The sequence below is a fragment of the Physeter macrocephalus genome, chromosome 11, assembly GCF_002837175.3.
Source record: "Physeter macrocephalus isolate SW-GA chromosome 11, ASM283717v5, whole genome shotgun sequence".
NCBI lineage: Eukaryota > Metazoa > Chordata > Mammalia > Artiodactyla > Physeteridae > Physeter > Physeter macrocephalus.
The window spans coordinates 145,333,673-145,346,745 of NC_041224.1; the positions used below are offsets into that span (position 1 = coordinate 145,333,673).

General features: G+C 40.3%; 1 protein-coding gene across 8 annotated transcripts in view; it reads left to right on the forward strand.

Moving 5' to 3' along the window:
* Window positions 1-13,073, forward strand: part of SYNE2 (spectrin repeat containing nuclear envelope protein 2) — a 326,063-nt gene that overhangs the window by 132,341 nt on the left and 180,649 nt on the right. For all 8 annotated transcript variants that reach the window (XM_024133495.2, XM_024133470.2, XM_024133489.2 and 5 more), the window contains exons 28-32: window positions 316-473; window positions 1,528-1,675; window positions 2,352-2,962; window positions 6,038-6,217; window positions 8,111-8,261. In XM_024133495.2, coding sequence (XP_023989263.1) covers window positions 316-473; window positions 1,528-1,675; window positions 2,352-2,962; window positions 6,038-6,217; window positions 8,111-8,261 — 1,248 coding nt within the window. The remainder of the gene's footprint in view (window positions 1-315; window positions 474-1,527; window positions 1,676-2,351; window positions 2,963-6,037; window positions 6,218-8,110; window positions 8,262-13,073) is intronic.

Sequence of the window (13,073 nt, forward strand, 5' to 3'; positions counted from 1 at the left end):
AATAGAATATGTTCTTATATCTCTTTGTATCTTTCTGAATTGTATTCTGTGTATCTAACTTCAGGGAAGGGCATTTGGATTCCTTTGAAAGCCATGTTGCTGATTCCCTTGATTTCATTCAGTGGATTCTCCGAGAGCACAGTTAATAGCATTGCTCTCTGAAGGATAGTTTACTTGTAAAATATCTTTTGAAATGTATTTTCATGTGAAACTTTGTGTTTGTGCCCACAATTGTAAATGTCTCATTTTGTAAGAACAAAATAATTGTGCCTATTAACCCATTCATTGAAAAATTAATTTACATGTTTCATCCAGGTCTTAAAAAATGAAACTGATGCTTGCTGGAAAGAGTTTGAAGTCACTTCATTGAAGTTAGAAGAGCTGGAAAGTGACATTAGGAAGCCTTTTCTAGTTAAGGCAAGAGATAAATTAAAGGAGAAAGAAAGAGAGCTTCAGATGACTCTTAATACCAGGTATAATTCTGGGATCTATTAACCATGGGTTTACTAAATTTACTAAATTTTAAGAGAGGCTAATATTATACTAAGTATGTTATTTTATTTAGTTGTCACAACAACCATAAGAGAAGCTGATGAGGAAACTGCTGCTGGGGGAGGTTAAATCACATAACCAAGCCACACTACTGGACAGAGGCTTAAGTGGAACTTAAAGTCTGTTGAGTTCCAAAGGCCGTGCTCTTCCCACTGTCTCCCCTTGAGCCTGAATTTAGCCACGTCACGTAACTTCTCTGGACCTTGATTTCCTCATTTTTAGAATGAGAGTGCTATTGTTATCCCTTTACATAGGATGTGTACCCCCAGCACATCTCCCCATTTTACATAGGAAGAAACTGAGGCTCAGAGTCTATATGTTATTTATCCAGGGTCACACATTTCAACTTATTATTGGCCTAGACTTTGAATCCTAGTATATTTCCACTAATAAAATAATTAGTATGCATAATGAATTTCTTTGTCATCAAGGCAAGGTTCAGTTACATTTAATATTTTGTATTTCAAAAGAGAGAGAAAGGCTTAGTATGCTTTACAACAGGTTTCCATTTAGCGCAGTATCAGTTAAATTATCGAGAGTACTTGGATATAGCAAACAACTCATTCTTTGCCATTGTGGATCACTGGGTTTGGGTTTTGTTTTGTTTTGTCTTGTTTTTTTTTGTGGTACGCGGGCCTCTCACTGTTGTGGCCTCTCCCTTTGCGGAGCACAGGCTCTGGACACGTAGGCTCAGCGGCCATGGCTCACGGGCCCAGCCGCTCCGCGGCATGTGAGATCTTCCCGGACCGGGGCACTAACCCGTGTCCCCTTCATCGGCAGGCGGACTCTCAACCACTGCGCCAGCAGGGAAGCCCGGGTTTGGGTTTTAATGTGATGATCTATACATATCATTGTATGTATTTTATTGAATAATTATTTTCTGTTCTTGGTTAAATAATGGCATTACTATTAAATGTTTTATAAGATATCTTTCTGCTGTGTTTTCCCCTCATGTCTGATTTATTTTTCACCCAGAATGGAGTCTTTGGAGACTGCGCTGCATATTGTGTTACCTGTGGAGAAGGAGTTGCTCCTTCTATGTGACTCAGACCTGCTCCTCTGTGAATTGGCCATTCAAGAATTTAGTCTCACTGAAGCTGATGACATTTATCAAAACCTGAGGGTAAATATAAATTCTCACAGTGTATTTATAGAATAAACATTTCTTCAGAGATTTATACATGTTTATGCATTTTTTTTATTATACATCCATAGTATTTATTTCAAATATAAGCCACGGCAGAAAAATCTTCAATAATTTAGACTTGTTATTTATTTCTCAACTCTTTAATTCTTTGCCAATTTGGAAGTATCAATAGGTACCATGGTATAAATAATGACGTATTTTCTTTGAATTAAAAATGAAGGCTTGCTTATGAATGCCTTCTCCAATGACTGAAATCCTAATTTTCTCTCTGTACTAGACTAAGATGCTTAAATTGTCATATTCTACAGTTTACTTATTCCAAATCTCATCTTAAAAATATTTTTTTTATTTTTCAAATTATAAACAGATGTCTCAATAGTTCAACCTGTAATTATTTTCATTGAATCAATGGATTTATATACCTCTTTTCTTTTGGGGATTTAAATATCAGGAAGGGTATCAGATAATGAAACAGCTGGGCCATCTGATCATTTGTAATTAAAGTGTTTCTTCTGTCAAAACTGTCAGCCTTGGTTAGACTGAGAAGCAGTTGTCTAGATCAAATCTAGTGACATAATTTGAGGTTAGTTTCTGCTGTGCAATTTTTCTTTTTTCTGCCTCAGTCTTACAGCTTTTCTTACCTTTATTTTAGAATATGCAAGATTCCATAGTAAGACAGATGGAAATATGTAATCATTTGGAACAGTCAGGCAACTTTGCATTAAAGGAATTACACCCGCTTGACCTGCATGCAGCACAGAATATTATCCTGAAACACAGAACACAACTCGAAGAAATGAACCACAGAGTCCAGAGGAGTAAAGATGCCCTCAAAGCTCTGGAAGATTTTTTGGCTTCTCTGAGAGCAGCTGAGCTCTCTGGTGAGCTTCTTATAGACCTTTCAGCCTCAGGTTCACAGGTGGTACCAGAAAATACTTTGACGGTGGAAAATAAAGAGGGAAGAATTCATCAGATGAAAGACAAGGCCAGACATTTGGATGAATGTTTGAAGGTGCTCGGTATAAGCATTAAAGATGCTGAATGGGGTGAAAACACCTCCTGTGAAAAACTTTTGAATGCTTTGTCCAGAAGCTTATCTGAGACTCATGGCTCTGGCAGACAGGAGGAACTCATGGAAGAAGATGAATTATTAGAGACTTGTATTTTCAAAAATAATGAACTCCTGAAAAATATTCAAGATGTACACAATCAAATCAGCAAAATAGGCCTGAAAGATCCAACCGTTCCAGCTGTAAAACAACGGTAGGTATCGTTTTCGTCCGTTTCCATGCAAGATGACGATTTTCTGTTTTTTCCTTTTCCCAAATATCTATTAGGTGAAACAAATGCTTCCTGTGTCTTTCTACTTCTGTTCCATCCCCCTCTATTCAGGGTTCAGCATTCTTTTTTGTAGGCTTTTTCAAACAAGCTTTCTTTTTTGTTGAGATTGTGCCTTTACAAAGTGTTATATAATTTTTTCCTTTAAAGTTTTCATTCTTATGGACAGAGGAAGAGTACAATAAGATATGTGTGAAGTCCATGAGTTGCTTCAAAGTCTCTTTGCTGCTGTTTATTTATTATGGAGTTCTCCTGATGGGGGAAAACCTGGGAAACTCTACACATTTGATAATAGAGAACAAGTGGTGGAAGATGCACATACCACGCCTCGTCCCTACTTCTTCCTTTGTTATTTGGTCCTCTCCCCTCCTCCCGGCAGGATTAGATGAGGACTGAGTTTAACACTACCAAACGTAAAATAGATAGCTAGTGGGAAGCAGCCCCATAGCACAGGGAGATCAGCTCCGTGCTTTGTGACCACCTAGAGGGGTGGGATAGGGAGGGTGGGAGGGAGGGAGACGCAAGAGGGAAGAGATATGGTAACATATGTATATGTATAACTGATTCACTTTGTTATAACGCAGAAACTAACACACCATTGTAAAGCAATTATACTCCAATAAAGATGTTAAAAAAAATAAAATAAAATAAATTAAAAATAAATAAATTTTAAAAAAAGAGGTAGACTGAGGTTAGTGTTGATTCTGGAGACTCAGCAGAACTGGGGTTACCTGAGGTTTGCAGCCATCTCTCCAAGTGCTGCTGTTGTCATTCTGGCATTCAGTGTCAGCCTCCAGGTCCTGAAAATGAAAATGTTAGCAGGAGTTAGCAAAAGAGTCACTTTTGTGAGCCCCCCTCCCCCTTCTAAATCTCGCCCACTTTCTGTCTCTTCTTCTGCCTGCTTCTAATCCCTCAGGCTCAATGCTCTCCTGAGGCTGTTTAGCTGATTAAGCTCTACCCTCTGAAATTTCCCTGAGATCTCCGTCTCAATGAGACTTCCATTTCAACAGCGCTCCAGTTCTTCATGAGGTGTGGAACTGGTTTAGTTATTAATTTGATTGTTAATGCATTTATTATAGATTTATAAATAATTAGTAATAAATTAACTTATTAATTTATAAATGAAAATTATACTTTGATAGATAGTAAATTGCTTTAATTTTTAATTGAGTTACTAATAGAATAAGCCAGGCACCGTTTTAGGTTCTGGAGATACAGTAGTTAACAAAACAGACAAAAATTCTTGCCCTTGGTAGAGCTTATTATCTAGTGGGACGAAGAAGATATGCAGTATGTTTGATGGTGATAAAGACCATGGAGACAGAGTAAGTAGAGACCGAGGTGGATACAATTCACACAGGGTCAGCAGGCACAGTTTTACAGAGAAGGTGACGCGTGACCAGATGGGATGAGCGACAAGCCAAGTGACAAGCTAGAGGAAGAGCCTCCCAGGCTGAGGGGCTCTAGGTACAAAGGGCAGGTGTGGGACTGGGCCTGGCATGTTTGAGGAGAGGCGAGGAGGTGAGCAGGTTAGCAGGGAGGGGGTCACAGGGGTCACGGGCAGGACGGAGCTTAGCTCCTGTAGGGACCTGTGGGCCATGTGTTGACTTTGGTTTCTTTGCTGAGTGACATGGGAAGTCATTGGAGGCTTCTGAGCAGAGGGAAATGATTTGGTTTTCATTGTAACAGGCTGGCGTATTGAGAATAGGCTGTAAGAGGCAAGGGAAGACTCAGGAAGTCTAGTTTGACCTATAGCAATAATCCCGGTGAGGAATGATGGTGGCACGGAACAGTGGTGAGGTGGCAAAAAATATTAAGATTCTGTATGTATTTTGAAAGTAGAGTCCACAAGGTTTGTTGACACATTGGACATGGGGTATAAAAGAAAGACTGGAGTTACCGTTAACTGGGATGATGAAGACAAGTTTATCAGGCATTGAATGAAAGATGAGGTGTGCTCAGTTTTAGACACAATGGGTTCAAAGTCTTTATTGGATGTTCAAGTAGCACTATCAATAAGACTGTTAAAAACAGGTGGCATCAGATGTCAGGAGAGAGGTCTGGGCGAGGTATACATCTGAGAGTCATCAGCGTGTTAGAATGCTGTTTAAAGCCATGAGATGGATAAGATTGCCATGCTGTGTGCTCCGGGGCACTCCATGTTAAGAGGTCAGGGAGATGACAGGGAACCAGTCAAAGATACTGAGGAGTGGCCAGTATCATAGGAGGAAAATCAGGAGCCTCCCTGGGGGTCAAGTGAGAAGGCCTTTCAATGAGAAGTGATCACCTTTGTCACATGCTGCCGACTGTTGAAGGAAGGTGAAGATGCAGATTGGGACATGGATTAGCAATGTGGAGGTTACCGGGGGTCTTGACGAGCAGTCTTGGAGGAGTGGAGGGAGTGAGAGCCTTATGGCAGTGGACTCAAGAGAGAATTGGAAGAGAGGAGGTGGAGAAAGTGAGTATCTGATGAAAGCAGTTTAGACCTAGGTGAATAGAGTTAATCCCACCAGGATTAATTGGCAGGTTAAAACCCTTAGTTCAGATGACTCTTCTTCGGTATGGAGGAGCTTTTTGTACACAGGGTAGAAACACAAGATTTCCTTGTATTTCCCTTTCTTCTTGCCCCTTCTGCCCTGCCTGAGGAGCTTGCAGTGTTTTACCAGCCGTCTCGTCTTCTCTCCATATCATACTGTCTTCCCCACACGTGTACACACATGCTCTTCCTCTCTTTTCTCTCATATGCATATACACACCCTTTGCAAGTGTGTTCATCACTGAGCAATGTTACCGCTCGTGGTTTTGTATGTCTGTTCTATTTAAAACACCAGCTAGTATTCTGGAAATGCAGAGCCTCCTGACCTCTGTCATAGGAATGTGTGATTTAGGCGTAAACCTCATGAGGGCAAATTAAAGTTAGTGTGCTCCCACAAATTACCCATATTTGTGTTGAATCAAATCGCCTAATTGGCCATTAAATTTTTCTCTCTCATAATCAAGGAAAAAATCGTTACTCAGACTGGATAAGGATCTAGAGGAATGTGAAGAAGAGAAGAAACACCTGCAAGAAATGGTGAATTCTCTTCCACAATTCAAAGATGGCAGAGAGAAAGCTCTGAGTCAACAGTGCCAAGGCACAGCACTCTTGTGGGAGAATACAAAAGCTTCGGTCACTGAATGGTAAGGAAAAAAATTCCTCCCAAATCTGAAAAATTGTCTGTGGCACAATTAACTTTTTGAAATTTGTATGTTGAAAACACATTCCAATGGGCCTCAAGGAGAGGCCAACTTAAGAGTTTCACGCTCGAAGCTCACTGGGCCAACATCTGGGGCAAGACCTGGAATCCTAGATTACGGACAAATGACTTTAAGAGGTTGTCTGAGAGGGAGGACAAATACATAGTGTATTTATAATTATTATTGCCCCATCTGTATTAGTTTTCTATTGCTCCTGTAATAAATGACCACAAATGTTGTGGCTTAAAATCGGCACAAACTTATCTTACAGTCTGGAGGTTGGAAATCCTAAAATGAAACTGCATTCCTTTCTGGACTCTCTGGGAGAGAATCCGTTTCCTTGCCTTTTCCATCTTCTAGAGGCCACCTACTCCATTCCTGGGCTTGTGTCCCCTTCTGCCATCCTTAAGGCCATCAGTGCAGCATCTTCAAATCTCAATCTCTCTCTGTCTTTCTGTCTCATCTCTGCTTTTGTTATCACATCTCCTTCAGACTCTGACCCTCGTGCCTCCCTCTTATAAGGGCCCTTGTCATTATCTTGCACCTGTTCAGATAATCCAGGATAATGTCTCTATTTTAAGGTCCTTAATTTAGTCACATCTGTAAAGTCCCTTTTGCTATGTAAGGTAACATGTTCACAGGATCCAGGGATTAGGACGTGGACATCTTTGGGAGCTGGGGGCATTATCCTACCACACTCCACTTAAATGGCAGATGTCGCCAGTCAGTTACTGCCATCTTTCCTACAGAGCCTGGACAAGGCTCAAAAGTTTTCTTAATTCTGTGGCAGCCCTTACCTATCAGTCCTGGTTGGCTGTTCGGCTGAAGAGTCTCCATCCCTGCCTTCTCCCTTTACTCTCTGCCTGGGGGTAGGAGTAGTTGAGAGGGCTGACCCCTACAGGCTGTACCACCCAAGCCAAGGGTTCCAGTTGGGTTAGGAAGTCGGAGGTACTAGTATGAGATTAGTAACCAAGAAGAGAGAGAAGTCAGGGTGGTCTTAACCCCCTCCCTTTTCAGCAAGTGGTTCCAGCAGCTCCTACTGACACCTCTTTGGGCTTAGGGCACTTTCCCTCTTTCCCCTTGAGCCCAGGTGCTGTACCTATTTTTGGAAGGGTTAGTCTCTGGGTGTCTCAGCTCCTTGGTGGTTTCCCTTAACTTTGCTATCAGTGGTCCTTTCACCACAGAACTCCATCTGTGGAGTTCCTACTTCCTACTGGAACCTGAGTATACAGTAGTCAAGATGAAGTCTGTCTGTGGATTTGATCTAGTCTACCCTTCGATTTTACGGAGGAAAGAACTGAGGTCCAAAGAGCCTCAAGTAACTTATCTAAGGTCGCATGACTAATCAGTGCCCAACCATAACTAGAAACCAGGTGTCTTAGCTGCCACATCATCCGTACTAAACTTTTTTTTAAAGGTCTAAATCTAGAATGAGTTGAAATAGACATAACTGAATCATATTGAATTAACACTGAAGCAATCTCTAAGAATAATGCTGGGGAGGCATTGTTTTCCAAGTTATCTTTTAGTTAATGATGAAATTGAGGTGCTGATTCCTTATGGTTATGAATCCTGTGTTTCTTTCCAGAGCTTATATCTGGTGACTTTTTAATATTGACCTGGTGAAAATAGTAATCCAGTGATTATTTATACCATCCATTTGTCGAATAAATATATATGCCATCATTCTTAGGTTAAATTGTAAAACAATATTATAAACCATGTCTAGAGGAAAAATCCTTCTATAACTTATTAGTCATTATTATAGGATACTTACAAAGAGAAAGAATGGTTTTGTTATTTTCAGAAATTTAGCTGTTTTACTTTTTTTCATAGCCTTGACCAATGTGAAAGAGTTTTGGAGCTCTTAAAACAATATCAGAATTTTAAAAGTGTCCTGACAACTTTGATTCAAAAAGAAGAGAATATCATCTCCCTCCAGGCTTCCTACATGGGAAAGGAGAACTTGAAGAAAAGGATAGCAGAGGTGAGTCCAAATTCCAAAGGAAACTTTACATAGCGGCCTCGCTCGCAAGCCCAACAATAGAGAGGATATTATCAATGGAGTCACTTTCGAAACTTAGTTTAGAAGAAGTTACTAGTGACTTTGTTTTACCAGGTATCTAAGAATTTATTGAATTTATCCCCGGTGCTTGAAAAAAATTGGTCCCCAGGTTAATGCTGGGTTGCATCTGTTTGGGTTTTGATACTGATGGTGTGGTTCTTTTGGAGTCTGGGGTTGCCCCTGCTGCTACCTCTGAAAGGTTGGAACAGTTTGTGCACTGACTTTCCACATAAAAAAAAACCCCCGAGACTTCATTGCAACCTTGAGAGAAAGAAGGTACTAGGAAAATCCCGTCTGTTGTTGGTGGATAAAGGAAAAATTATGTTTCTGTTTCTTCCCTTTTATTTCTTTGTAAAGATGTGTGAGCTTATCTCCAAGTTGCTCCGTCTATGTTCATAGCCTCGCCAATCACAACTTAATAGTTTAAGAAGAATAACACTTTTGGACACTAGATGTCATTATTTTCTATGATTTTATGTGGTTATCAACCAGAGTGGCAGAAGAATGGAATAGTTAGAAAAGGATACACTAAACTGTATTACTGTACACCAGAAAGTTGCTTTTCCTCTTGATTTTATGAGTACCCTATGCTAAAGTGCTGTCAAAATATCAGAGGCATTTGTGAAATATCATCTACTTGATACATCTGGTTGTTAGAAAGCAATTTTATTAAAGTTCCCAGTGGCTGAGAGCAACATCAGTGAGGCTTATATACAGACATACCTCACTTTATCACACTTTGCTTTATTGGGTCTTTTACAGATTGAAAGGTTTGTGGCAACCCTTTGTAGAACAAGTCAATCGGTACCATTTTTCCAACAGCATTTTCTCACTTTGCGTCTCTATGTCACATTTGGGGAATTCTTGCAGTATTTCAAACCCTCCACCACCAAAAAGATTATGACTTGCTTAAAGGCTCAGATGATGATTAGTGTTTTTAGCAAATAAGTATTTTTAAATTAAGGTATGTACATTTTTTAAGACATAATGCTACTGTACACTTAATGGACTACAGTATAATGTAAACATAACTTTTATATATATCTGGGAAACCAAAAAATTCATGTGACTTGCTTTATTGCGATACTCTGGTTACTGCCATGGTCTGGACCCAAACCTGCAATGTCCCCGAGGTATGCCTGTAGACCAGATCCTTACAGACAATTTAGTCTTTGTCTAGAACTCTTATCCCTGAGGCTGAAGTGACACTCAGAGTCACATCAGTGCCATAGATGAGGAGTAGCCCCTGCCTGCAGCCTCCTTTCTCAGACGCAGTTTCTTGGAACCGACCACTCAGAAAGAGCTCTGCTTGGACACCAGTTGTACAGTATGTGACTGTGTAACTGGTTTCCCATCAGATTTAATCGAGGGAGACCACCATGCCAGGGGAAGGCTGGCAGTCGGAATCTCTTAGATGCAACCGGTCTGGTTCCATCCAGCAGAGGCAGCGTCTGGGTTTGGCGGTCTTGGGATCTAGGAGCTTGGTGTCCTCATCCAAATGGATTAAGGAGCTTTGGTTCTCAGAGTATCCAACACGATCAGCTTTACAAAGTCCCCTCAGCCTTGTGGCCCAGTTCACATCGCTACTTTTCTACTGTGCCCCTGATACCAGTTTCCCAGCTTGTGCTCTTGTTTCAGGATCCAGGTCTCTGCCTTAGATACTCACAGATCCTGGGTCGCTGCCTTTCAAACTGACCAGATAGTGAATCCCTCTTGACTTGCAGCTGTTCTTGGTTTGTGCCAATCCTCCTCACTCCTGGAGTCCTGCCTTTGTCCCACTAAGTGGGATCCTGTTACCAGCAGAGCTGTTCCTTTCCTGATTAGGTGAGGTAACATCTGTAAAGTGCCTGCAGAGTGCCTAGGACTTAATCAACCCATTAGCGGTCAACTGCACTTTCTGGCCAAGTTATTTATTTGACTAATAAAACTTCTGGCCAAGTTATTTATTTGACTAATTAAACTTCTATCACCTTCAGGCACTTGGCCCCTCTCCTGGGTGAGTCTCCCTGATGGGAATCTAGATCCAGGTCTTGACCCCTCTGCTATGATTAGTTCCTCTATGGCTGTTGTCTTTTTCCATTTGGGCTGCTATAAAAGAATACCATAGACTGGGGGGCTTATAAACAACATAAATTTATTTCATACAGTTCTGAAGACAGTTTATAACATTCTGCCTTTGACCCCTCAAAACATGTCCTTCTGACATGCAAAGTACATTCATTCCTTCCCATCAGCCCTAAAAGTCTTAACTCGCTCCAGCTTAGTCCAAAGTCTCACCTAAATATCATCTAAATTAGATATGAGTGAAACTCAAGGTGCAGTTCATTCTGAGGGAAATTCCTCTTGTTTATCTAAAACAAATAGACTGACAGATATTTCACCAGCAAAGAGGGATTTATTTGGGATCAACAGAGAATTGCATTTCAAGGTCTACACCCATGGGAGCCATATGCAAGTCCCCGCACACAAGGAGAGAAGAATGCTTTTATAGAGGGGAAAAGGACGTTGAATGGGCTGTAGTAGACAGAGTCCATGGCTTTTCATTGGCTGAGGCCTTGCCAATAAAGGAGCCTTTCTTCTTCCTATTGGGCTCTGCCACCCCATCTGGTCTCCCAACTCTGTTTAATTTAGGTTTCTGTTTGTTCATTTTTTTTACACTCTACAGCTGTGAACCCATGAAACCAAACAAATTATATGCTTTCAAAATACAGTGGTGGGACAGGTATAGGATAGACATATCCACTCCAGAAGAGAGAAATAGGAAAGAAGAAAGAAGTATTGGGTCCCAAGGAAGTCCGAAACCTAACAAGGCAAGCAACATTAAACCTTAAGGCTTGAGAATAATCCTCTCTGGCTTGATGTTCTGCCTTCCAGGTCCACTGGGATGGCATCATCACCCCTGGCTTGGCTGGACAGATTAGCAACTTTCTCTGTGAACAAAGAAACAAAGTAAGGATAGAGGTTAAATAACTTTCCCAAGATTATATGGCTAATAAGTGACAGAATCATTATTTAAGCTCAGGTCTATCTGACTACAAAGTCATGTTCCAATCATCATAATATTGCCTTCCCTGAAGACATATTTGAAACATGTATATTATAGAAGTTAAAAATGGCTAACTTTGCTTTGTCTGTACCCCTTTCTCAAATGTAAAGGTTTACTCACAAAAATATTTTAAAAATGAACAAAACAACTGTAATTACCTTTAAGAAATGTATAAATGCCCAGGCTTTTATTATTATATTGAGAATCTTGTATCTAGAGTGGTATCTTTGTATATTTGCTGAAATAATATATCATTTTGTATGGAAGATACAGAAGTACACTTGTGGTTAATTATTTTCTCATATGCTATTTTTAACTGTCTGAAAAAAGCAAATTTTAGTACCAATTGTTAACATAACTCTCAGTTAATTTTGTGATGACTTAGGTACTGTCTTCAGAAACAATCAGTTTCTGGCGTATGTATTGTCATGATGCTTTGCACCAGTGGTTGAAGTATGATACCACTGAGAACTTTTGTCCTTCAAAACCATAGAAACCTGGATGTTTATCTAGGATATGGTGCCAAATTTCCATTCTCTTTAATCAAAGACAGAAGTGCAAAAGTAAGACTAGAAGGCTAGAATGTCAGGGGACTATTAAAGTTTGGGAAATGTCAGGGGGGGATCTAGTTTCCTTTATTTTACCCCTTCCATTCATTGTAGGACAAAACCTGCAGTTCCTGTCAATGCTAAAAGTATCCTCTCCTGCTCTTTCTTTTCTCTTCACCCACTGGTAGCTTGTGTCAATGTAACAACAAAGTTCTTTTTTTTTTTTTTTTTTTTTTTTTTTTTTCTTTGCGGTACGCGGGCCTCTCACTGTTGTGGCCTCTCCCGTTGCGGAGCACAGGCTCCGGACGCGCAGGCTCAGCCAGGCTCAGCGGCCATGGCTCACGGGCCCAGCCGCTCCGCGGCATGTGGGATCTTCCCGGACCGGGGCACGAACCCGTGTCCCCTGCATCGGCAGGCGGACTCTCAACCACTGCGCCACCAGGGAAGCCCAACAAAGTTCTTTGAATGTAATAAAAATTAGGTTACACACACACACACACACACACACGCACACACATACATATATATTTTTTTCATTTAATTGAACAAGCATTTATTATGCCCTATGCAAAATGTCCTGAACTGGGAGAAAAAAAAAAACACTTGAGTCTGGATCTCAGCTCTGCCAGTGTATCAGTCAGCTTCCAGTCAGGAGACAGAAACTGCCCCAGTTATTTTTTTATTTTTTATTTTTTTTATTTTTTTTTTAACATCTTTATTGGAGTATAACTGTTTTACAATAGTGTGTTAGTTTCTCCTTTACAACAAAGTGAATCAGTTATACATATACATATGTTCCCATATCTCTTCCCTCTTTATTTTTTTTTTTACATTTAAAACATTTAAGTAATTTTAATTTTTTAAATTAAACCTTTAAATTTGAGATAATCATAGATGCATATGCAGTTATAAGATATAATACAGAGAGATCCTATGTACCCTTTACTAAGTTTCCCCAATGGAAATATCTTGTAAAACTGTAGTGCAATATTGCAGTCAGGTTGCAGACAATCATACAGTCAAGAGGAGGAACATTTCCATCACCAGACTATCCCTGGTTCTGTCATCAGATAGCCCTACCACTTCCCTCTTGCTTCCACCCCCTCACAACCACGAATATGTTTTCCATTTCTGTAATTT